The 25,705-nt window shown below is 39.8% G+C and overlaps 1 protein-coding gene, 1 long non-coding RNA gene and 1 pseudogene across 2 annotated transcripts; all 3 read left to right on the forward strand.

Moving 5' to 3' along the window:
- Positions 1–992: 992 nt before the first annotated feature.
- Positions 993–7,723, forward strand: LOC116289019 (uncharacterized). Its single transcript, XM_031695891.2, has 3 exons — positions 993–1,544; positions 2,520–2,578; positions 7,315–7,723. The coding sequence occupies exons 1-3, from the start codon at positions 1,088–1,090 to the stop codon at positions 7,699–7,701; spliced, it is 903 nt and encodes a 300-aa protein (XP_031551751.2). The 5' UTR covers positions 993–1,087; the 3' UTR covers positions 7,702–7,723.
- A 9,122-nt stretch (positions 7,724–16,845) lies between these two features.
- Positions 16,846–20,762, forward strand: LOC148905183 (uncharacterized; annotated as a pseudogene).
- Positions 20,763–22,385: 1,623 nt separating this feature from the next.
- Positions 22,386–24,058, forward strand: LOC148905184 (uncharacterized). The gene is made up of 2 exons (XR_016118709.1): positions 22,386–22,662; positions 23,572–24,058. It is a non-coding gene; the product is annotated as an uncharacterized LOC148905184 (long non-coding RNA).
- The last annotated feature ends 1,647 nt before the right edge of the window (positions 24,059–25,705 follow it).

A 25,705-nucleotide genomic window follows, 5' to 3' on the forward strand; every position in this document is an offset into this window, starting at 1 on the left:
TTGTTTATTTATTAATTAATTAATTTATCTAACTTTATACACGTTCGATGATCGTCATATTTAATATGTATGGAGTCCCGCAGAGATCAGTTCTCGGATCAGTAATGTTTTTCACCATAATTTGCTCCATTATTTTTTCTCACTTGCCTCCAGTTCAATAAACGAAGGGGGGGGGGGGGGGGGGGGGGAATCAGATACAAATATAGATACATGTTCTGAGGCAGGGGAACCGCAACAGCTAAAACCAATTACTGCGGACCCTTATCAAAATACATTTAGGAGCAGCACGTTAAAGAACTAAGGAGACAACGAGCAGAATTACATTTTAAAGTAATTGATTCCATAGGCTGTACGAGCACTAAAGAACTGATCATGAGAATGTCCGCGTAGCACTGGCATAGACTGTATGCTGTATGCCGATGACACACAGCTTTAGCAGAGTCAAGCAACACTATTGAAACATTGAAAATCGATAGCAGATTGCCTGGAAATCAAAATCCCACAATTCATTGCGCATCACGATGAGATCACGCACGTGACGTACACACTACTTTTACTTAGACGCCAGCTACTCTCATTAATAATTAAGTGTGCACAGTTCTGTTTACTTAAGCACTGACTTCAGTAAACCCAATAAATGTACAACCTTGTCGTATGTCAGAACATTGACAACAAACCATCTACAAAAAAACAAGGGCAACCCTGAACGAGATGATGTCTGGGCTATGACGTCACTGGGATCTATTCCAGTTCTTTCAAAGATAAATACTCTATATTCTAGAACAATAGCAAAGAGTTATCAAACGTGATTAAAGAAAATTTATGAAAAGAAAAATAGGAAGAAAACTGAGAATCATGACAATAAAACTGTAATGTTTTGAATAATACTACAATAGACTAAATAATCATGTAACCTTTAAACATGTCAAAAAAATATGAAAAAAAAAAAAAAAAGATCCAGAAGATCCAATTACGTAATTAAAAAACCAGAATAGTGACAGAACGCTTGGTATCAGTCGGGAATACCACCTTCAGTCAAGTATTTGTCAGGTTTTCGTTCATATCTGTTGACTGTGCAGCATTCGTTATGGCATCGAAGACAGTCAGGAAGAAAATAAAAGTCGAACCGAAAAGAAAGACGTCCATCATTGAAAAACTGTCCCCTTCAAAGCATCAAGAATCCTCTGAGGTGTCACTTTCAACGTATTACTTGGATGTTCTAGATCTACCAGTCGACCCAATACAACACCCGGAAATAGACGAAAGAAAGATTGCTTGTAGTTCTGCCGGCGATTCTACAGACGAAAAAAACAGCAACCCTGGACAAGTTAAAGATTTTGTTACCAGACATCCACCAGAGGCGACCTCCAAGGAAAGAAGTTGTCGTTTACTGGAAGGAAGTTGTCTTCATGTTATGTTGTTGTACGTAATGACGTTGGTATCCCTTACGACACTGGTGTTCATGGTTCTTTTTATGTTTGGCATGGTACGATTTTCAAGTGGAGGTTGTAAGTGCTCAACTCAAGGGGATTATAGCTCTAACGGTATGTGAACTATTTCATGAAGTTAGACTGGCTTTAACGGGTTTAATAGACATCACACATCCTGATTGGGAGGCTGTGTGATACAGTCAAAATATTTCTTCTCATAAATTGATGTTTTTCCAATTCATAGAGTTTGACCCAAAAGATGACGTCTGAGTACCGAACGATTATTCATAAGGAAGAAGTCAAAGTTTTCGGCCGGGGCTTAATTAAAGTTAAGATAAAAGCAACACCAGTGTTTGTAGGAGGTGAATGGGATCTATCCTTGTCATAATCTTATCTTTCTTTATTTAGTTAAGCGATCAGCAGTTGTTGCGAATCAAAGCAAGCCTGTTGCACGATACATGCTTTTAAATTTTAGTTGGGAATGATAAATAGTAAAACTAGACGATGTTTACAGGATCAAGGATGCTATGTTTAGCGGAAGTTTAATGCGTGTAAAATTCGAACAAGTTCAACTTTGACAAAAAGGGAAAAAAATAAAAAGTATATAAATATTTATAGCTCATTGAGGCAGGACAATGGTTACTGTAGAACATAAGGGACGATCCATACCAAAGGGTGGTAGTGGTGGTGAGGGAAAGGAGGGATCAATCAATCAATCAATCAATCAATCAATCAATCAATCAATCAATCAATCAATCAATCAATCAATCAATCAATCAATCAATTAACTTTATCTATCTACGGTAGACGGCTCAGCAAACTGATTTTCAGACTTGCCGTGCTAAGATGTGCACTACAACTCGATTGGAGCTTTTCTTTCTGCTATTTAGAAAAACAAAGAACCAGCAAAGAAATCATGATTAAGAATTCGACAAGAAAACTGTCTAGGTATACAAAGAGAAATGACTGCCATGCCGGCAAGGTCGCGGAAATCTAAAGCATCCATTACATTCGGGTAGTATTGGTCTCTTGAGTATCCCATCATGCCCTTCGTGAGCTAATGATATTTTGAAATTATTTTTCATACAGTATTGAACAGCACTAGACTCCAGATTCTAAGCCAAGCACTTCAAAATATGTCTGCTAAGGTAATATTTACATCACTACTTAATAGCGTTATAATAAATGGTCAATAATTGGAGGTTTTCATGGACTTTATTCCGCTCTAAACATACAACAACGAAGAACGAGCACGAGGCGTCGTCACGTGATCCATCACTAGTTCCAGGTTACTACATTCCTCCCCCCTTACTTAACACAGTCAATGTCACTGAAAACGATCTGGAGGTCTACGCTCCCTGGTTGGATAACGGCGTTCCACTACAGGATCGGGAGTACTTTCCACTTGAGCCGGGGTCGGTTCTGTAACTTCGGCAACTTTAGGTTCCTTGGGTTGTTCTTGGCGTGGCAGGAGTTGATCATGGTGTCTTCTAACAACTGTGCCATCTTCTAATTCCACTTCACCAGATACTGGTCCTGTTTCTTTGATGATTGTGCCTGGTAGCCATCTGGGTGACCCCGAGTAGTTGCGTGCTAGCACTTTGTCATCTTCAGCTAGGGCTCTTGCTCGCGCATGTTTGTCCTGTTGTTTAATCACCTCTTCCTGAGCCTTTTCCACTTTCTTATCGATGCTCGGTCGAAGTAAATCTAAATGCGATCGTACCCTTCTACCCCATCGTAGCCACATGGGTGTCTCTCCGGTGGTGGACTGTGGAGTGTTGCGGTAGCTGAAAAGGAAACGTGACAGTTTTGTTTGCACAGTTCCATCGCGTTGTTTCCTCATCCCTTGTTTGAATGTCTGCACTGCGCGTTCCACTAATCCATTAGTAGATGGGTGGTAAGGCGACGACGTAACGTGCTTAATTCCGTTTTTCTCGGTGAAAACACGGAATTCTTGGCTAGTGAATACTGTGCCATTGTCGGATACGATCATCTCTGGTAGACCGTGCGTAGCAAAGGCGATTCTCAGTTTCTCGACGGTTGATGCTGTGGTAGGTGAGTTGACGATATGGACATCCAACCACTTTGAGTGAGCATCGATGACTAACAGAAACATGCTTCCCAAAAATGGTCCTGCATAGTCAATATGTATTCTGGACCAAGGCCTAGTAGGCCATTCCCATGGATGGAGGGGTGCTTTCACTGGATTCTTCTGATGAGCTTGACATGTTCCACATTCTTTCGCTGCCTTTTCCAAAGCATTATCAAGCTTAGGCCACCACACGTAATTCCTTGCGAGACTCTTCATCCTCGAGATTCCAAGGTGGTTCTCGTGTAATACTTTAAGTATTTCCTCTCTCCCCCGTGGTGGGACAATAACTCTAGATCCCCATAGGAGACATCCCGCATGGAGACTTAACTCCTCCTTTCTTGTGAAATAAGGTTTTAGATCGTCGTCATCAACATGTTCAGGCCATCCATATTGAACATACTTCAGTACTCGTGACAAGACTGGGTCACGAGCAGTCCATTGCTTAATCTTCGTTGCATTGACAGGACTGGTGTTAATGGTTTCCATGAGGTTGACGACCTCAGCAGGAATTGGTGTCGTCTCAGGCTCTACCGATAGTGGTAATCTACTAAGCGCGTCGGCGTTACCATTTTCTTCTCCTCGTCGGTAGACCAGATCGTACTCATAAGCAGAGAGTGCGAGTGCCCATCTTTGCACTCTTCCAGAAGCCATCGGTGGTACCGCTTTATGTGAGCTTAACAAACCCGGTAGTGGTTTGTGGTCGGTGTAAATCTTGAAATGTCGGCCATACAAAAATTGGTGGAACTTTTTTACTGCAAATACAACTGCCAACGCCTCTTTGTCTACTTGGGCGTAGTTCTTCTCTGCTTTGGATAGCGTTCTCGAAGCATAGGCCACGGGTTTCTCCGAACCATCCTCCATAACATGCGCAATGACGGCGCCAAGTCCGTAAGGCGAAGCGTCACAAGAAAGCACTAACTCTTTGGACGGGTCATAATGAACGAGTAAACGTGACGATTGTAACAGTTCCTTAGCGGTTACAAAAGCTTCCTGTTGTTTCTCTGCCCACTTCCATGCTTGGTTTTTACGTAGAAGCACGTGCAACGGTTCTAATGTGGATGCCAGGTTCGGAAGAAACTTTCCATAAAAGTTAATCATGCCCAGAAATGATTTGAGTTCTGAGACATTCTTGGGTGCAGGGGCGTCTTGGACCGCTTTTACTTTCGCTTCAACCGGGTGGAATCCATCGGCGTCTATTCGATGACCCAAGCACTCTAGTGACGGTTTCATAAAGTTACACTTCTTCTCTTTCAGCCGTAGACCTGCATCGGAAAGACGCTTCAAGGTTTCGTCGATATTCTTCAAGTGTTCGTCCTCAGTACGTCCAGTAATGAGAATATTATCTAGAAACACTGCTACAAATGGAATACCCTGTAAAAGAGTTTCCATAGTCCTCTGGAAAATCCCAGGTGCGGATGAGACTCCATAGGGTAGGCGGTTATACCTGGAGAGGCCTTTGTGTGTGTTGATCGTTACGTACTGCTTGGAACCTTCATCCAATAACATCTGCTCATAGGCGTGGCTAAGGTCCAACTCTGTGAAGGTCTTTCCTCCGGCAAGCTTGGTATAGAGGTCATCAATCTTAGGAATCGGGTAGGCGTCTAATGTTGACACTCTATTGACAGTGAGTTTGTAGTCACCGCAAATTCTAATTGAGCCGTCAGACTTCATCACTGGTACGATGGGCGTGGCCCAGTCGGAATACTGTACAGGCTCAATGGTGCCGGCTTGTACCAGTCTCTCAAGTTCTTGTTCAATCTTCTCACGAAGCGCATAAGGTACTGGTCTCTCTCTGTGAAACTCTGGTTTCGTATTGGCGTTTACATGGATGTTCGCTTTCTTCCCATTTAAGGTACCAAGTCCCTCTTCGAACAACTGTGGGTAGCGGTTGATAACGTCTTCAAGCTTTGTGTCCTGCGACAACTGTTTGACTTTTGGCCAATCGATCTGTATTTCCTGTAGCCAGTCTCGACCAAGGAGGGCTGGGCCTTTTCCTTCAACAACATACAGGGGTAATTTTTTACTTTGCTTCCCATGGGAGACCATAACTTCCACCTTCCCCTTGGGTTCCACTTTCTCCCCGGTGTAGGTCTGTAATATGACGTTTGTCTTTTTCAGGGCAGGTCGATCCTCCCCTCCCCACAATGATTCGTATATTTTCTGGCTAATGATAGTTAAAGAGGCTCCTGTGTCAATTTCCATTTGCAAGGACTTCCCATTCAATGCAAGATTTGCTTCATAGGGTGGAGAGCGACTGTTCTTTATTGTATAAAATGGGTATGGGTCTGTCGCCTCCCCCTCGTCAGAGTTCCCTGTCTCATCAAGCATGTGGTGGGTGCCCTGTGGTCTTTGTGGCTTGTTGGGTTTTCCTTTACTTCGACAAGCACGGGAAACGTGACCACTCTTCCCACAAGAATAACATTTGGCATTTTTGTGATAGCAAGCACTAGATTCGTGGGGCCCATTGCAATGGTAGCATTGCTTCTCATTGTTAGGCGCAGGCTTCCTGTGGTTTCTCGGTTTGGCGCCATCATGAAACTTGTTTACCTTTGCTTGATTCGCATTTTCTTCGCTTTTTGATGCTATATTTAAATCTACAGCATCCTTTTCTGCCGTTTCTATGGCCAATGCCAGTTCTAGGGCTCGCTTAAGGGTTAATTTGGGCTCAGCGAGAAGGCGTTTCTGAATTTTTTCATTGGAAGCACCACATACTAAACGATCACGCTACATTTCGTCTAATGTCGGGCCAAATTCACAATACTGCGAAAGGTTTCTTAGTTCAGCTAAGAATGCTGAGATAGACTCACCGCTCTCCTGGTGTCTCTTGTTAAACTTGAATCGCTGAACAATAACAGAAGGTTTAGGCTTGTAGTACTCCTGTACTAACTTCGTCAGGTCGTCGAAACTCTTGTCTTTCGGATGATTCGGGGCGACTAAATTACGGATGAGCTTATACGTTTTTGCTCCAACGGTTGCCAGAAAAATTGCTTTCTGTTTGTCTGCATGTGCGATTTCGTTGGCTTCAAAATAATGGTGTAGTCGTTCGACATAATTACTCCAATCTTCGGTCTCGTCATATTCCTCGATTTTTCCAAACGTTGTCATGGCTTTTGCACTCACAGGCTCAGGAGTTGACTTCTCTTGACGTTAGGTCGATAATCTTCGCTTTTTCCTCGTCGCCAGTATAATAAATGGTCAATAATTGGAGGTTTTCATGGACTTTATTCCGCTCTAAACATACAACAACGAAGAACGAGCACGAGGCGTTGTCACGTGATCCATCACTAGTTCCAGGTTACTACAAGCGTTGATTAAGTGAATATTTCTCGCCTTAACTTACCTGATGAACAACTAGCGTCTACTAACACAAAAGGTTAGGAGACGAAAGGAAAAGAGTGCTTACTATTTTAGGTCATTGTATGATAATTCAATTCTAGTGCATTCCATATCTCAAAGCCCTTAGAATCCATATACATCCCCCACCATCCCAAGACGACAACTAATGATTGGTCACTGACATTATTTTTACATATTCCTGTTTATGATGAAATTGTTTGATGCAAAGAAATATACTAAGTAAAAGCCACGGGGCGTTCAGTAGACATGATGACTTACTGAAAGAAATATTATTTTGAAACTGAACATTTTTACTGTTTTATTTATTTCTTCTCAGAATCAAACCTTCTTTATATTAATATATACCCAAGGGAATGACCCGTCATTAAACATGGTGAAATGGATCGGGTCTATTCTAAAATTTTAAGATTATTAACAATTATATTTTTTAACTAGATTTCAGAATTAGAATCCAAGGTAAGAGCTGCTGGCAACAATGAGACTAGAGGCCGTGGACCACCGGGTCCAAAGGGTCCACCGGGACTTCCTGGTCCCCCTGGACTTACTGGTCCCCCGGGACTTCCTGGTCCCCCTGGACTTCCTGGTCCCCCTGGACTTCCTGGTCCCCCTGGACTTCCTGGTCCCCCTGGAGTGGCTGGATCCCCTGGAGTCACAGGCCCTGCTGGTCCTCAAGGAGGTGGTAACTTGACACTGTGTCAGTACAAGATGATTACAAGTTCGGGAGTGAGACCAGGACCAAGAGCAGACTGTGATGTATCAACTTTTGAACAAAACGTAAGAGCTATGATACCGGCGCGCGCAGTCTATCACATTACGAATTAAACCCCTGCGACGAGTTACATTTAAACCTAAAGCAGTGGGGGATGATTGGGGGTGTGTGTTTGGGGAAGCATATGGTTGGGGCAACATCTTAGTTCCCCCTCTAAAATGTCCTAGTAAAGAATCTAATTTTTTAATATATAAAGGAAAGGTTAAGATTTCATAGAGATTGTGATCTAATGGACAAAGATCGCGGCTACCAATTAAAGCTCATGCTGTCTACAGTACAAAAGCATTGCGGCGGATCCAATGAAGAATGGAAAGTTCAACATACATTCTCGTGGTCGTCAGAGGTGCTATATGAGTTTCTGCATTTAAATTCAAAGAAAATCCTTGGTAGAATAGGGGGTTGGGAAGCCAATGAACCCTATTCACGGTGGTCACAATAGTACGCATGTATTAGAAATCATAGACTAGCATAATTAACTAGACTTGCCTGCAAACCTGCAAAGTTCGAACGTTGATCCAGTGTGCACGTCTTATATTCTAGTAATGTCTTGATTCCTTTCCTGACCTGCTCAGTGTTCTTTTCTCACCTCCCTTGCGTTGTTCTAGATCTCCCTTCCTCAGTAATTCTCAACTACGAGTATAGTGAGACTGCCCTAAATCAGGGCCCATCCATGGATGGTGATGAAGGTGGCTATCCATCCCCCCACCCCCGCCCCCCTCCCCATTGCTCAAATTTCTCAGAATCATTCTTAGTAAGCCAACCCTCTTTTCCTCACATTCCTGATAGCAAAACCTTCGTAGTAAAAGTCACCCCCTACCCTAACTTCTAAGGTTCGTTGATCCGCCTCTGTAAGTAGAATATTATGTGGCACACGTTCATAAAGACAGTTTTTTTGAAGGTTTTGGAGTAAAATTATTTGGTTTGATTCTGTCGACATGACAAGAAAATTCTAGGAGTCACGTGTTCAACCAACGGCGCTGCTTAGTACGTCTTGACGAGTGCAAGACTGGGTACAATGCGCACCTTCAAGTGTCACTGCAAGGGAAATTCCAGTCTCTTTATTCCAGCTAATCTGGTCCATTGTTACATACATTACTGGGAGTGTCCACTGATTTCCTAAGCTGTAAGATTGCAAGCGGTCTCACTTTTCCTTACGTTTCTTACAGACTCAGTAAAGACGAGTTTTTTAGAGAGATTATAGCGGAGAAGGCGGGGAGAGGGAGAGCAGTTCTAATTTTACATCCCATCCTGGGTAACCCAGGGGTAAAATTCTGCCACTCGTTTTTTGCTACGAGAAAAAATTTTCTGGTAGCGAGAAACAAACGATATAGTTTTACCCCTGGGTTCCCAAGGGATGCTCCTTTCGCGCCTACTGGGCTGTAATCTCTCTAAAAACTCGTCTTTACGGAGTCTGCAAGAAAAGTTATACTCGGAGTTTTTTGCGATTCCTTTTCAATAATTTTAAAGAACCTTTCAATGGTCAACACCTGTCGTCTCACGTTTGCCGTACACGAGCATCTTAAACTCTCTAATAATCTTTAAACTCCGCCTATTGGCTCCAATCTCTGCGAGTCCACAGGAATCCTAAAAACTCGTCTTTACTGAGTCTGTAGGGGAAAAATGGCCCAACTACTTGCAATCAAAACATGGAAATATAGAGCTGCAAATTACGTACGACTGTACAGGAAAACTATCGACATGTTAAGGACGTCAAGTGCTACAGACGTGAATCCAGCAAGCTGCAAAGTGACTGCTTCAAAGGACGTCGCCAATACACCAGTTTTGTATTCCATGCATACCGCTGTTTTTGATGACCACACCCTCATTTGCACAGCAGTCTTGTCCCCAGGGTCAACTCGGCCGTTTCCAAATCATGGCGGCCATCTTTTTTTTTTTTTTGATAGTCACTTAAAAAGCAGCCATTTTGTTTCGAAGATCAGGTGATGAAAATCTCCAGATACCTTGGAGATTTTGTCCGCGTGATCCAGCCAAAACCCGTCACGCTTTTCCGTGACGACCGCCATATTGAATTGGAGTCGGCCGAGAGGACCATGGGGACAAGGTTGTTTGCAAAGGTATTTTATAAGTCAGCTATTCACAGATACCATTCAAAGTCAGTGAAAAAGATTTCAAAATATTGGTATTATTCGACTTTTGCAAATGGTAATTACTCCTAAACGACTAAGCCTGGACTAGACTGAGACTGGAGATGAATCTTTAGTCATAACGGCTGAGCGGTACCTCTTTACCAAATGAGAAAAGACTTTTGTGCCTTGACTCTTCATTTATTAGAAACCTACTCAGATTGACTAAAAGTGTGAAAAGTGTGTGTTTTTTAAGTTAGGGGGTAGGGTGGGGGCATGGGGTGGGGGGGGATGGGGGAGGAAAATAAAATTTGGTATTATACGAATTTCACTGCTGACTACACAAAACGAAAACATACGTTTTCAGAAATGCTATTTCTTTTGCTCTTAGAGTATTAAAAAAAAAAAAAAAAAAAAAAAAAAAAAAAAAAGCTCCCCACCCCCTCTCCCCAAATCCGCTCTTCTATAGAGCAATGTATTATATTATAAAGCTAAATTTAGAATGTACATGTTTCGAATATTCGCTTGATCGAGTGAGCGCGAAACTGCATTCTTCTCGAGGGTACACTAGATAACACATAGGAAGTATGAAAACTTCACAGCCAACCAAGGCTTGAAATTTTTATGTGGTTTCAATCACCTTTTCACTCGCTCAAGTGAATTGACACGTGATTGACAGATGTGCATCAGAACTTATACAACACTGAAGTGACAAAAACCGTTCATCTAGAATCGGTACCGTTTTGAAATGAGTTTGTTTCTTTGAAATTAAAAATATGCTTTTTAGGGAACCAATAAATTTTATTTTTCTTTAACTAATAAGTGTTGTTCAAATGTGGATTGGAGTTATGAAATTTGGGTTTGCACGAATCACGATGGTCGGTTGCTATGGGATACCCTCCCGTTTGACATTACGAGATGACGTCATCAGAAGTTGGTTGTCAAGGACGCGTTCAAGGCATTCTCTGCGTGCTTTTGTGAATCAGCCCTGTTATGTTTAAACGCGCATAATATTTACTGTAATATACCTACGATTTACAAATAAACATTGCTTAACAAGATCTATATCTTTACAATTCCTTTTAAATGACGAGAGCGTGATTTTAGCTGCTTTTCTTAGGCCGCCATTTTAGAGAAAACTGATTTACATCCCTCCCCTATTGAGTAACATTTGGCTAGAAATACGCCAAAGGATCCCTCTCCTCCATAGTAAACTTTTTGTCTTGGGTTTAACCTCATCTAGTCCTCCCTCGATACAAAAAATCGAACGTTTTTATTATTTTCAAGTATTTTTGTACTTTTATCTTCAATAAGTAAACCATCTAGTGAGAAAGGTATATCATCCCAAGTCAAAGTTGTTCTTTTTGAGTTATGGAAGGTGTTGACCGTCGAGAAGTTAGCCCGGGATTCAGCCCGGGATTCGCCAGCCGCCGATTCAATGAACGTAAACCAGTTTTAAATCCTTTTTTCCAATTAAACCTCTTCCCTAATTGTCCCAAAGTTGTTCAAAATACACCATTACATTCACCTCACTCAATAAATTGGTAATGCGATGATTCACGTTGGCTCTACATAATAGCGCCGGCGACACTTCGAAAAATTCACACTTGCTGCAGAATTTCGAGACAAATTCTAAGTTTAATAACTTCGCCAATTGTTATCGTCTGGCCTTTAAACTTCACAAACCGGTGAACCTCATGTTCTAAAACCCATTGCAAAAACATTTCCAGCTCGTAAGTATTTTAGTGTTCCTCTTTTCGAGACGTCTTTTCGGTGATTTTCGCGCCAAAATCACAATTTCGAACCTTAATAACATTTACGCTTTTTATTCTAGAGGCACGAAACTTCTGCAGCATAAGTCCTGTTTACTACTTAACCCATTGCAATGCTTTTTGTGTTCCTTTAATCCGTTAAAGCCATCCAAAATTTGGAAGAAATCCCTTCGTGACCCCATCGCCGACCCGGGCACTTCGAAAAATTCACACTTGCTGCAGAATTTCGAGACAAATTCTAAGTTTAATAACTTCGCCAATTGTTATCGTCTGGCCTTTAAACTTCATAAACCGGTGAACCTCATGTTCTAAAACCCATTGCAAAAACATTTCCAGCTCGTAAGTATTTTAGTGTTCCTCTTTTCGAGACGTCTTTTCGGTGATTTTCGCGCCAAAATCACAATTTTGAACCTTAATAACATTTACGCTTTTTATTCTAGAGGCACGAAACTTCTGCAGCATAAGTCCTGTTTACTACTTAACCCATTGCAATGCTTTTTGTGTTCCTTTAATCCGTTAAAGCCATCCAAAATTTGGAAGAAATCCCTTCGTGACCCCATCGCCGACCCGGGCACTTCGAAAAATTCACACTTGCTGCAGAATTTCGAGACAAATTCTAAGTTTAATAACTTCGCCAATTGTTATCGTCTGGCCTTTAAACTTCATAAACCGGTGAACCTCATGTTCTAAAACCCATTGCAAAAACATTTCCAGCTCGTAAGTATTTTAGTGTTCCTCTTTTCGAGACGTCTTTTCGGTGATTTTCGCGCCAAAATCACAATTTTGAACCTTAATAACATTTACGCTTTTTATTCTAGAGGCACGAAACTTCTGCAGCATAAGTCCTGTTTACTACTTAACCCATTGCAATGCTTTTTGTGTTCCTTTAATCCGTTAAAGCCATCCAAAATTTGGAAGAAATCCCTTCGTGACCCCATCGCCGACCCGGGCACTTCGAAAAATTCACACTTGCTGCAGAATTCAAGTAGCTTCATTTGGTTTTCGTAGTAAAACGAATTGCTTAGAATCGTTTCAGTTGTAGTTGGAAGTCATATGCTCGTTGTATCTACTGTGCAGAGGCTGCATGCGAAGCCGTTATAAATCTCATACATAGCTAGTAGGGTGCAAACAATCAATCCGTGAAACACTAATAAGCCTGAAGTGAGATGACGTTCTAGTACCCCCAACTCTGCACCATAATAGTTTTTAAAATTCTTTCATATTAAAATTTTTGATTCCTTAGAGAATACAGGAACAATAGTCATAATTAAAGATCAAAAGCAGTGTGAAAAGGATTATGGTCTAGAGACAGGGGTAAAACGTCATCTCGCTTCAGGCTTATTCATTGCCCCAAATAGTACAAAATAGTGCTAATTAAACAATAGCAAACAATGGGATTGACATGAAATTGTGCTATTTAGTATTACTAAAGTTTCACTGTTATATTGTTTGCACTCTATATATTAATAATAATAATAGTATAGTTGTATATTTTCATATTTGCACAAAATTGTACATTAATTGTGTAAAACCCGCTTGGGAGGAATGCATATCGCTCATTGTCGTCTGTCCAGTCACTGACACGCCAATTTGTTAGCGATCTGGTAACTACATTTCTCCTTTTCCATAATCAGTTTTATTATAGCCTCGGTGCCCAACACCAAATAAAGATATTGAAAGCCCAAGATTTTGGGGAATTCCGGTCTTTCAAAATCTGACGTCCCTTCTTCGTATAAATTTTGGCCAAATATCTCTCCTACTGCATTTCGAATGGCTTCAACTGTTTCTTCACCAAAATAAGTCTGCCCAATGTTGTCTGTACATTCCTTCAAAAAAGCTTTCTTTTTTCCTTTCGAAATAAAATACTGGTGTCGTCTGTATTGGTTGTGATTGTTTCTGCTGGTTTCCTTTGTACAAACAATATCAAGAAGATAGTCTTTTATTGAACTGACCTTCTCCCAAACTTCGTTTTTGTTAACATCTTCTTCCTGCATTTCCTCTTTGCTGGAAAGGTTTCTCTTCATCATCCAGTACTTCTTAGCCCTGGCCATTAGACTTGCTTTGCAACCAGAATGGACATTGTTAAGAGTTACAAAGTCGGCCAATACTGTCGTCTCGACGATGTCGGTAAATGAAATATTACCGCTTGAGTCTGTCACTTGGCAGTAAAGCTGCATGTTACCTCCTGGGCCATTAACGATTTCTGAATAGCTTTGCTCGTCACTTCGGCTTCCTGACAGCTGAAATCCACTACTTAAGTCATACCATTTATACTCCAATTTTCCTTTACCAGTTGCAACACATTTTAGGTTAAGTTGCTCCTTAGGCAGCAAGAACAGACGCTTTGGGGGGTGCACCACAATGCCAAGATCCTCTCGCGGCTCCAGTTTGAGGAATGACCAGTCAATCTCACCATTCAAAAGGCCTTTTGCTATTTCTGTCCTTGCCCTTGTTGTGTCTACTTCCCTTGCACCGAAGGTCAACAGAGACGTCACCACCCTTGCGTATACCATGCAATACACAGCACAACTACAGCGATCTACCTGTGTTGGAAAATCCTTCTCAGTAGTTATTGAAATTTCTCTGTATGTATCGGAAATCACTGGTTTGCTGTAAAACACTTGACCATAATCTATGTATAAGAATAATAGTTTACAGAAATTTGCGTCTACTGTTCTCTGACCTAAAGGGTCGTAGAACACAATTTCCCGTAAGAGCTGAGTTTTATCCTTAACAATAGTCAAAGTCCAGTGACAGCCATCAACTAGTTGCGGTAGTACAAAATAATTCACCAATCCTTCCTTGCAACTTTTCATTCGGGTTGTTAGCTTTATCAAGGCGATGCCTTTTTCTTCAGGGGTCATGTCGCGACTGCTTTGAATCCCGTGAAGTTGCGCATTCAGATTGGTATCAAACATCTTTACTGTTAGGCCAACTTCCTTTGCTTCTTTTGCAATTAAAGACAAGGATGCACTGAGTATGTTATCGTTGACGTATCCTGTCGGTGACACTAAGGAATAACTGTGGTCAGTTTGGGGGTACTCCAGAGTTTTAAGGTCTTTTCCAAAGATTTTAATTCCAGCAATTTCAGCAAACATTTCATCTCTACCATCTATGTTCATGCATCGCTTTAGCTTTGCTTCACAGGTAAGCGCTTTTTCACAACCATTTAGTGTTTCCTCTTGAAAGTCATGATGGGTGTTTTGTCCGGACAAATTAGCGTCCACGCCCGACAAAGAAGAACATTCCTCCACCTGCGCATCCCTCTCATAAAACAATATATAGCAGCTTGTTTCTACCAGTTTACTGGACAAATAACCTGGCTTCAATTCTCTGACTTGATCGTCATCCACTTCTACTAACGTATCGTCCGCATCTAGGCCTAAAAGTGCCTTGTAATGACCTGTCTGCAGATGCTCACCCACATGCAAGACCACTGCTTTCAAATGATAACGCTCTGTTTTTGATTCTTCCACAGACGTTGTGATATACCTAGATCTTAATTGTATTGTTCTGTCTATTCGAACCCTTTCCGATTTCTTTGTCTGTCCACCAGTATACCTCTTCAACGTCAGGGTTAATACTTCTGGGGCTAATGCGATATTGCTGTATTTCAGGTGGTCTGTTTCTCTTTTACAAGTATCGCATCGAACTTGACACTCTTGCTTTCCTAGAATTTCAGCTTCAAAGAATTGATCATATATGTTTTGTAATCGCAATTCCTTGTGAACCGTCTCCTTTGCATCTGGAATGGTAAGTGAGAAAGAATGCATTGCTTCATCTTGAATATGACATTCCGAGTCACAGTCGAGGCATTTTTTGAATGTGGAAAGTACCGAGCTTGCACGCTGGCACGCCAAACTTCCTCGCCCAGTACAAGATTCTTTGAGGTCGTTCATTAGCAGCACAAGTCCTTCCTCTGCATCTTGTTGCCCCGTACCCCACTTGTGCCTCCTTAAAAATTGGTTGTATAAACCCTTATGCACATCAAGTGGTCTTGAACGGACTTTCATTTTTCGTAACGTTGTGGCGGCTTCTCGTCCCACATTGCTGCTGTTGAAATTGTAGGTATCGTCTTCGATGTTTTGTGAAAGGTTCAGTTCACAGATACATTGTAAAAGGGAATTGAGCCAGCAACTGTTACCAAAATTTTGAAGACCTTCGTAACCATAATTGGACCTAGGACAGGTTATAGAAGCTGATGATATCGAGGAAGAATTTGCAAATTGCGAATTCCTTCCACACTCTGTTTTACATTCCATTGGCATCTTTTCTCGTTCTGCCTTCTTATTCTCTTTATTTTTCCATTTTCGTTTCACTTGTTTCCTTTTCTCGTGCTTCTCAGTGGATCTTGGTTGTTCGTCGCACGAACGAGAACTATTTAACGCTTTGGCTTTTTCTCTCCAAACTTCTCGGTCTTCAAGAGATAATTGCTTCCATTCCCTCGCACATGCTTTTCTTATCAGATTTTGATTATTCTTGTATTTCTTTTGCATTCTAGAATTAATGCTTCCAGCGAATAAGTTGAATCCGTTCGTTGTGTTAGCACCTTCTTTAGCCTGAACCTGTTTTTCTGGTGTTGGCGGCATACTCTGCTTTGGAGCATTTTGGTACGTCCCAGTCTTTTTGTGGACGGTCTTTGTTGGCTTGCACCATTCCTCTTGCGCCATTTCGTATGATTCATTGAGGATGGAACCGCTATCGTACTCCTTCTTTTTTCGTTTTAATTGCTTCTTATTAGCCTTCTTTGTTGTCCGAAATTCTTCTGCGAATCCAACAAGCCGACTATCAAGGAAGTCATATTGCTGCTTAATAAATTCGTCCACTCTTAACCTTTTTTTTCCCCCGAAGTCATCAAACTTCAAGAGTTTGAAATAATTCTCTATATGACCCTGGGTTTTCGTGGTTTAGTCCAGATAAAATACTTACGAGCTGGAAATGTTTTTACAATGGGTTTTAGAACATGAGGTTCACCGGTTTGTGAAGTTTAAAGGCCAGACGATAACAACTGGCGAAGTTATTAAACTTAGAATTTGTCTCGAAATTCTGCAGCAAGTGTGAATTTTTCGAAGTGCCCGGGTCGGCGATGGGGTCACGAAGGGATTTCTTCCAAATTTTGGATGGCTTTAACGGATTAAAGGAACACAAAAAGCATTGCAATGGGTTAAGTAGTAAACAGGACTTATGCTGCAGAAGTTTCGTGCCTCTAGAATAAAAAGCGTAAATGTTATTAAGGTTCGAAATTGTGATTTTGGCGCGAAAATCACCGAAAAGACGTCTCGAAAAGAGGAACACTAAAATACTTACGAGCTGGAAATGTTTTTGCAATGGGTTTTAGAACATGAGGTTCACCGGTTTATGAAGTTTAAAGGCCAGACGATAACAATTGGCGAAGTTATTAAACTTAGAATTTGTCTCGAAATTCTGCAGCAAGTGTGAATTTTTCGAAGTGTCGCCGGCGCTATTATGTAGAGCCAACGTGAATCATCGCATTACCAATTTATTGAGTGAGGTGAATGTAATGGTGTATTTTGAACAACTTTGGGACAATTAGGGAAGAGGTTTAATTGGAAAAAAGGATTTAAAACTGGTTTACGTTCATTGAATCGGCGGCTGGCGAATCCCGGGCTGAATCCCGGGCTAACTTCTCGACGGTAAGGTGTTGGACAGGAAAAAGAACCAAGTTTAAGGTAATTTGATTGTCTTTGAATCGCGTTTTGAGAAGCCACTTATCTCTCATGTGGACGCCATATTAGATTCTCGAAGGCATTGTCACTGACCTCAATTTTTTGTGGATATTTTCGCAGAAAAGGTCCACTATTATGTTTTAAGAGTAAAAAATGTTCAAAAGCAAATAACCACAAGGGAAAGTGTAACAGTGAAGGAAGAAATCTGGGTGAATTTTGGAGGCATTCCTCAAAGCAGCAGCTTCAAAGCAAAAAGAGACAGGTAAAGGACAAGCTATGTTTACTTCAAGAACAAGAGGCCGAATGCAGCGCCAAAGTAGCTAGACTAGAAGAGAGAGATGTTGAAATTGCAAAGAAAAAAGAGGAAGCAGGTATGTAAAGAAGTTTTCTATATTTTCATGTTTACAATGTAAGCTAAACATGCAGCTTCAGTGAGGCCAGGCCATAACTTACTCTTACTTCTATTTATAATCTTCCCTTAATGCAGCTGCAGCTAATCATGTGTTTGCTATGCACTTAATCTATGGCTAACTATGAGAGTCTCTTCCAAGCCAGCAGGGGAAGGGAGTATTATTTAATCTAATTACCCTTAAGATAAGTAACCGATAGTTTTAGTAACACAATTATCTTTATTCTCTTTCATATCGCTACAGTTAATAAATTTACTAATTTAGGTTAAGTGAAACAAATTTCATGGTTATTACATATAAATGTATAGTATATTACTGGATGATTGAAACCTTCATTGTGATATGCCATTGAATGAATTGGTTTTCTCTTTTCTGTTTGTCAGATGAGCTGTTTGCATTAGTTCTTGAAAAGAAGAAAGAGATTGAAGAAGATATCAGTACCAAGTCTGTCAAATTAGATGAGCTGACATTACAATATGACAAGCTGAGAACATTGTTCGAACAAAAACAGCAATCAAAAGCTAGAAGACTGAACTTACCTACTACCTTTCAAATGATCAATAATCTTAAAAGCAGTACTAGATATAGAAGACGTCAGGAGACAAAAGATATTTTAGAATTTATACATGGGGGACAAGAAGGGTCAATATATGCTGAATTATTAGATAAGCTTATATCAACTTACAAAAGGGGAAAATACTTACAGGGTATGTTTGGGAGAGCATTAAATAACTATAGTAGCTCAGTAGAAGCTCTCAAGCAAGTCACTTCTATGAAGTATCAAAATTTTTTGTGACATCGTAAGTTTAACTTCCTAGGTAAAACGCAAAGCTCATATTTTGATCCTGATAAGGAACTTTGGGTTCCTAGAAATCTAAAACATTTAGGAGTAGATATTAAGTTAATGCGCCAGGTGTCCGATTCAGCTGTGGAGCAGTTTGTAAAAAGTCTTAACATTGGTCATGTTTGTCAAATTCCAAATGTTTCAGGTTCATGTAGGACTGTTACAGGCTTGGTTTTCATGATTTTAGATCTCCATTTGCGTCTACCTCATCTGAAAAGAAAGCTTGTGTGGCTTAATGGGAATACCAACCATTTCATATTTCAGTTCTCAGATGATGGTGCTCCAGAAACTAGCCAGTTAAGTATGTCAATTGGCAGCTTGACCTGCTGGAATTTCTGGAGCAGGGTTCGCAGTAGAGACTACCACTACTTATTACATTGCCTCAGCATTAGTGAGAAAGATGAAGTCATGTCTGATCTGTGGAATCAGATTACACAAGAAATGCAAATGCTTGAAGGTAATGTAATAACAGTATGTGAGCAGCAGTGTACACTTGAGTTTCAGCCAAGTGCTGATCAGTCTTGGCAAAGCTGGGCTGGAAATGAGCTTAACCAAGCAGCAACATATCCATCTCCCTATGCAAATGTACACAAGAGTGATTTAAGTAAAGTTGGAGGTAGCATTGGAACTACACAATCAGACACCTGGCATCCATTTACTATGGAATCTAGAACAAAAGACCTGATGAATTTAAGCAAATACATGGCTTCACTTCCTTCAAATCTGTTACAAGTTACTAAACATGGCAAGATGCTACAATATATGGCGGAAAAAGGAATCAGGCAGTTGGGCCCACCTAGAATTGGTCTCTTTGCTGACCGTATGAGGCCAGAACCTCTCCATTTTGAGATTAATGCATGGCAGCATTTTCTCAACCTTCTTTACAAAGAAGCTTTACAAAGATCCATGATAGATGAATTTCTAGACACACTGTCCGCACCTACAACAGCAAAAGCAGAAGTAAGAAAGGCCACAGTAAGAACAAGTACGCCATTCCGAGATGAAGGAGTTGGTGCAAGAGTTGCAAGTATCCCTTTAGTTCAACAGCAAGCCACAAGTTTGAATCATATCAGGTCTGAGGGTGAGGGGGATAAGACAGGTGGGTGTGGTCTTTCCTTTCTATCAAAGAAAGTAAGAGAACATTATATTGATGAAAGTACACGCCACAACAATCTTGCATCAAGGCTTATAGGTCATCAAGCCATTTTACTGGCTCAATATTCCTGTAGGATCATTGATTCTCTGGCCATGCCTAATGAATCACCAGCTCAGTATCTAAGAAGGCAAGTATTAAGTAAAATTGGTCAATACCTCAGAGATGCAGGCAGTCTGTTTAACAAGTTAGATACCAATATCACAGAAATTGAATTGCTTAATGAATTATGTGGTATGTATTTTGCTCTAAATTCCTTGTTTTTTCCTTCAAATCTAAATGTTACAGTATGGACTGTAGGATATGCCCTACCTTATCATGCAGCTTTGCTGTTTAAAACCTATAATTGTGGGTATGGTATTATCTCTTTGCAGGCAAAAGAATCCAAGCATGCTGCAATAAAACAGGACCTATCTCTTACAAATAGGTCTACTGCAGCCGACATCAGCGGTAAATGGGGACAGGTTATGAGGGTGAACTACATAAGAACATTTTATCTTCCTGAACACCATCCCCTTCCCTCTACTTTCACTTCACATTTTCACTCCCGTTTACCACCTCACAGTTCAGAAAGTACTACTTGTGAGTGTGGTAGGTTTATCACAAATGAAAGTGAAGGTAAGCGTGTTATCTGTTCAGATGCACAAGAAATTGAGGAGTGTGCTAGAGAAAAAAAGCTGTTGACCTCAGTAATAAATATCCTTAAACCTATTAGCTGTGAATTTTACACTGCAAGATTTCCAGATATATTTACACTTGAAGAACATATAACCAAAAATCACCAACAGCAACTAAAGGATGTTGTCCCACAAACATTAACACTGCCTCAACTGAGGTATGAACTGAAGCAGAGAGGACTAAGTACTACAGGTAATAAAACTATCTTAATTAGGCGTCTTGAGGGAAATTTATGAATGTAAATCCCTTATTAGAGTTCGAAAAATCAAAACTGCAAAGGTAACAGGATATGTATAGTAAACCACTAATAAATCAAATGTATCAAGAGTTTGTTATATTTTAATGAAGAATGGCTTTCCAAAATATGCAAACAGATATGTGTCTAAAAGAAGGAATGCGTTTTATTACACTTTGATTATTTACTTAGTAAATTCTCGTTGTCAGAATTCGATTCTGAACAATTCTTAATTTTTTACAGATTTTTAAATATTTTTTTGGCCCCGCCCTGGCCGGGAATTTTGGGTCTGGGACGAGCTACCGGAAATGACGACAAGATAGGTACCCTTGACCTGTCAAACACTAAGAACACTGACTTGACGAGAACCAGGCACATGCGCAGATGTAATATATTTGACCTCTTTAAAGTTTCGTTGTTTTGACTGTTTTTATTTATGGCATTACTATCAGTTTTCTGATTCTAAATTGAGCTATGACTGGATGAATGTGAATACAGTTCTATTCCTGGAGTTTTAAAGTTTTCAATAGCTTATTAAGCAAAGAGGACCAGAGTTCGAGAGCACAGAATAATAAGTCTTAAAATGCAAGGACGAGTACCTTCAGATCATGGATATGTTTGAAGACGGGCCAGCCCAGAAGCGAACCGCTTGTCTGGCGAAAATGTTTTAAAGTTTACATCATAAAGAAGAACAGTGTAAAATTAATTGGACAAGGACAGGTTTTTAATAGTTTCTCTGAATTTGTCCAGCTTTTGACTCGTAATCATTCGAGACTTATACTGTTTACGTTTGACATACGGTATATATTTTTTATCGATTATATAAGTCTGTTATCTTGAAATATATCTCCAATAAAATAAAATCTGGTACTCTCTTGAGAATTTGAGGTTTTGCTTAGAATCGGTTGTAGAATCGTTCGATTTTTTGGAGTTCTTAGAACGCTTTTATTTCTTGAATTGAGTGAGCGTCGAGCATCAAACACAAACATTATATTGCTATAATCAAAGTACGAGTGCTAACAGAATCGCTTAACTCAGTTGAACAAAATAATCTTATTTTCGATCGCTAAAGAGAAGGCTTTTCAAAGAAATCCTACAAAAAATATCGACTCCCTAACGAATAAAATACAAGTGAGCGGACGGCATGTTCTTGACCGTCACAAGGTTGATGGAACAAGCATACGAAAATTGGATTAGCTCAGTAATTAGTACGCATGCTCCGATACCTATCTTGACGTCACAGATTACTCTCTTTCTCAGATCATATTTTCACGTCCACCCTGACACAGGAAGCCCAAAATCGCACCTTTAAGCCTCAATATCTCGCCGAGGAATTATCCAATCGACCTCGTATGTATATAATTTGAAAGCTGGTGATGTCTAGAATATGATAAAAGTGGTTTGATTTTAGGGGTTATATGCACTTTAAGCTTAGGCTTGATATACAGCAATCTTTTCCATGATATATATATATGACAAACTTTGTTTGTTTTTGCAACAGAAAAATTGGCCAATACACTTCCGTCAGTCAAATAAATTTACCATACAGTACCTTTATGTTCTCTGATTGGCGGCAGTGTATTGCCCTATTTCCTTGTTGCAACTGTTGTTCCAATCAGATAGCATGTGGCGAAAAGAGTGGTAAAACCAAGATTTCTTATCCTAGATGCTCTGCAGTTGACTTAAACAGTAATTGCAGCAGACAAAACTTAACTTGTGGCATATATTTCATAGGAACTAAGACTAATTAAAAGTTATTACATATGGATAGAAACCTTTTTTGGTTGGTGAAATCTGGCTTTTGGATATGATATTGCTTCCTTGGGTCTATTTAGAATTCCATAACTTTAATATAACTCATCCATCTCCATATATTCGCACCCCAGGAAACCATGTAAGAATTAATACAATGTTTGTCTTTGTGTCATGACAGCTTAACAAAATTGCACTTTGAGGACTATTTATTCTAGAACTGCTTGGTTTCTATTATTGCAGGACTACTACTCTTCAACGCCAGGCAGGCCTGACCATGATGGTCCTAGCTTACAGTCCCTGGTCCCGACCAATGCTACAGAAGCTGATGGATACACTACCATTGAATTCAACCGTGCTGCAAATACATTTGATACAGCTACTGATGTGCCATTAAAAGTAAGTATATATTAAACAATAATTATTTGCTGATGGCAAAGTTAATATCATGGAATATTTATCAAGCCAAAAGTCTTTGAGCGGATAAACTAAGGCCTAGGGCAAACATCGAACTTTCCATGCACCGAACTCATTAAAAACAATGGATATCAGGTGATAATGAGGCGGCATTCTTTGATGTAATTAAGTCCAGTGCATGGAAGGTTCAACGTTTGCCCTATTAGGCCTAAGCCTAATAGGTGAATAATTGTTTTTAGTATAATTTTTAGACTTTGTAGTTTGTAGTATTAGTTTTACTCTGGCAAACTTCGGAAAACCTCATAAATAATCACCGCTCAAGCAGTGATTATTGTTTCAGAATTTTATTTTTGACAATAACTTCTGGAAACTCCTTTTAGTATTAGATTAAATCTTTTTTAAAAATTTTTTTAGTTATTTTTGTCAGTTGAAGATCTAAAAATATAAAAAAATATTTTACCAATCAACTATTCACTTCATGTAGAATCAATGCTGAAAATATGGTTCTGACTCAGACAATAGTCAATCACCATTGCAGCAGTTTTCCCAGTGGAATTAAAATCTTGTCACACAAACAACTACATGTTATCAGTTTTAAAGAGTACTACAAGGATTACAAAACAATTTTCTCTTATTTCTCTCACAGTACTAGTCAATAATTGAAACAATTTATGATCAATTTTCCCCAACCAGAGTTTTAAATTCTGAAGTATTCTAACTAAATAATTTGTTAAGCTTGTGGGACATTAATCGTAAGTAAGCATATAGTCAGAACCATGAATTGGGGCAATATCTCTTGGGTCATTCATCTTTCATAATTTAGAAACAATATTTGCTCTATGAAAGAGTCAATTTAAAGATTTTCAATTTTTGGATGTTTTCTTACTACAGAATGGCACCAAAATTTGGTTAATGTGGGCAATAGCAAGTACTGATGCGATAGGTCCTTCTCCAGCTCCAACTAACTTCGTCAAGCATAGTGATAGAGATTACACTAGATTTGCCTACAACATGTTTACTGGAGAACAGTTTGGAGAACAGTCTACTACAGCAAAACCAAGTGATACTCCATCCACATTACCTTCTGTTGCAGTTACCATTATATCCTCAGTAATTGTGCTTCTCCAACTGGGCACTTTGCTGATGTAACACTAATGTGGAACTGATATTTTAAACAACTTGTTTTCTTTTCGTTGCTGATTTTTCATGTACTTGATTTTAAAAATGTTTTTTTTAATGGTTAAGGTAATCAATGACATCAATGCACATTAAAGAGAATAGTTTATAGCTCCTTGATTTTAATTTTGATACACAAAAAAAAGATTCACACTTTGTAATGTAAGTAATCAAAGTCAATAAATATGCATTCTACAATCCATTCATGGCAGTATTCAGTAATCAGGAACATTTTAATTAATCATCACTTTGACAACCCAGAAAGAGCTAAGACAATGCTGTCAAGCAAGGGCGGATCCAGGGGGAGGGTGGGGGGGGGGGGGGGGGGGGTCACAACCCCCCTCTCATTCCTGAGGTCAAATGGGCTTCCTGTGGTAAAAATGCGACTAGGATTCCTTTGCCCACAAAATTTACCCCTGCCCCCCCCCCCCCCCTTCAAAAAACCCTGGATCCGCCCTTGTCAAGTATGTCATAACTATAACTTTGGTATTGTTGGCCCAAGAGAGGAGATCAGAAGTAGGGGGTTTTCGTTAATGATGTGTGTAAAGTGTGCAGTGGCAAGTTTTTTTTAGGCATGTACTGTAGTATATATATATTGTAATAACCAATACTTGTCAAATTTAGCAGGGACAGATCCAGGAATCGGAGAAAGGAAAATCAAACTTGTCGTTACTGGAGGAATTTCACTGCTGACTGCAAAAAAGCTTAAACATAGGAGGTCTAGTTTCCAGAAATGCCATTTCCTTCGTTTTGGGGATATTTTTGGAAAAATAAAAAAGGTAATATAAATAATGCTTTCCAAAACCCGATCCCAAACTAAACTTTGAAGGATTCATTAATTAAGTAATAGCTATTCAAGAAATTAAAGGGGGGGGGGGGGGGGGGGTCACTGTGTTAGTAATTTTTGAGCTACATGACGTCACACTTTTTTAGGGTGGTCTATGAGAACATTCAAAACCTGAAAATCCGCAAACAAGAGATGAACTCAAATAGCAGGGAAATGTGAAAATGTAGCAGCTAACCGTGCTCAGGTAAAGTTAATTAAATGAATAAATAGATCACTGTTTCACACTACACTCGCTAAAGTACGAAACGGGACCTAACCTAAACATACAATGACCGAGGGAAGACTAAGGCGAGTTAAAATATCCGCTAAACTCATGGCCCTATTAAATATCATATCGGAGAAATTTTGCTCCTAATTTAAACGCCTATATTGTTCCATTCAAACGTTATATCGGGAGTCTCATTATTTCCGGTAATATGCGCAGTGCAGGCTACAAATTTGGCTAAAGCTAAATTTAGAATATTTCGAATTTTTCCGAATTTTTTCGGAATTAGTATATAGGAAATGTATGAAAACAACACATCCAACCTCGTTTTGAATATTTTTTGGTATATTCGAATAGCGCAGCGCAACCGTGACGTCATAAAAACGAAGACAAAGGCGAAATTCGTACAAACAAACTTACAAGTTTACTTTCAGCAGATAATTTTCACAGCCGATCGCAGTTGATCTTAGTTTACATGGGTTATTATTGTAACTTTAAGTAAAAATAATAAAATCGGTTCGTATAATCCTCGTAGCGGTTAAACAGAATGCAATGTTTGTCCGAATCTTTAAGCTATTTTTAGAATCAGCGCGCTGCGCTATTGACAGGCGGTGATTGACAGATGTGTATCAGCACCAAATCAGCACCGATCATCTAGAATCGGTATGTTCCCCTTTTACTCCGACATAGGACTAGCGTCCGTTTTTTTAATCTTTTCATGGTGTAAAATCTACCCTTTTATCATTACTGTTTCATTAGAAACACCGACGCCGCTCACACTAGTTTTTAGCTAGTTT

Source organism: Actinia tenebrosa, unplaced genomic scaffold (assembly GCF_029948245.1).
Source record: "Actinia tenebrosa isolate PJP-AT-01 unplaced genomic scaffold, QUT_ActTen_1.0 PGA_scaffold8__29_contigs__length_14323225, whole genome shotgun sequence".
Taxonomy (NCBI): Eukaryota; Metazoa; Cnidaria; class Anthozoa; order Actiniaria; family Actiniidae; genus Actinia; species Actinia tenebrosa.

What these genes read in the sequence shown, in the direction of transcription:
- LOC116289019 (XM_031695891.2), top strand. Translation starts at nt 1,088, where the DNA reads ATGGCATCGAAGACAGTCAGGAAGAAAATAAAAGTCGAACCGAAAAGA. An exon ending in AGGGGATTATAGCTCTAACG is followed by an intron (nt 1,545 to 2,519) that starts GTATGTGAACTA and finishes TTTTTCATACAG; the next exon opens with TATTGAACAGCACTAGACTC. An exon ending in TTCAAAATATGTCTGCTAAG is followed by an intron (nt 2,579 to 7,314) that starts GTAATATTTACA and finishes TTTTTTAACTAG; the next exon opens with ATTTCAGAATTAGAATCCAA.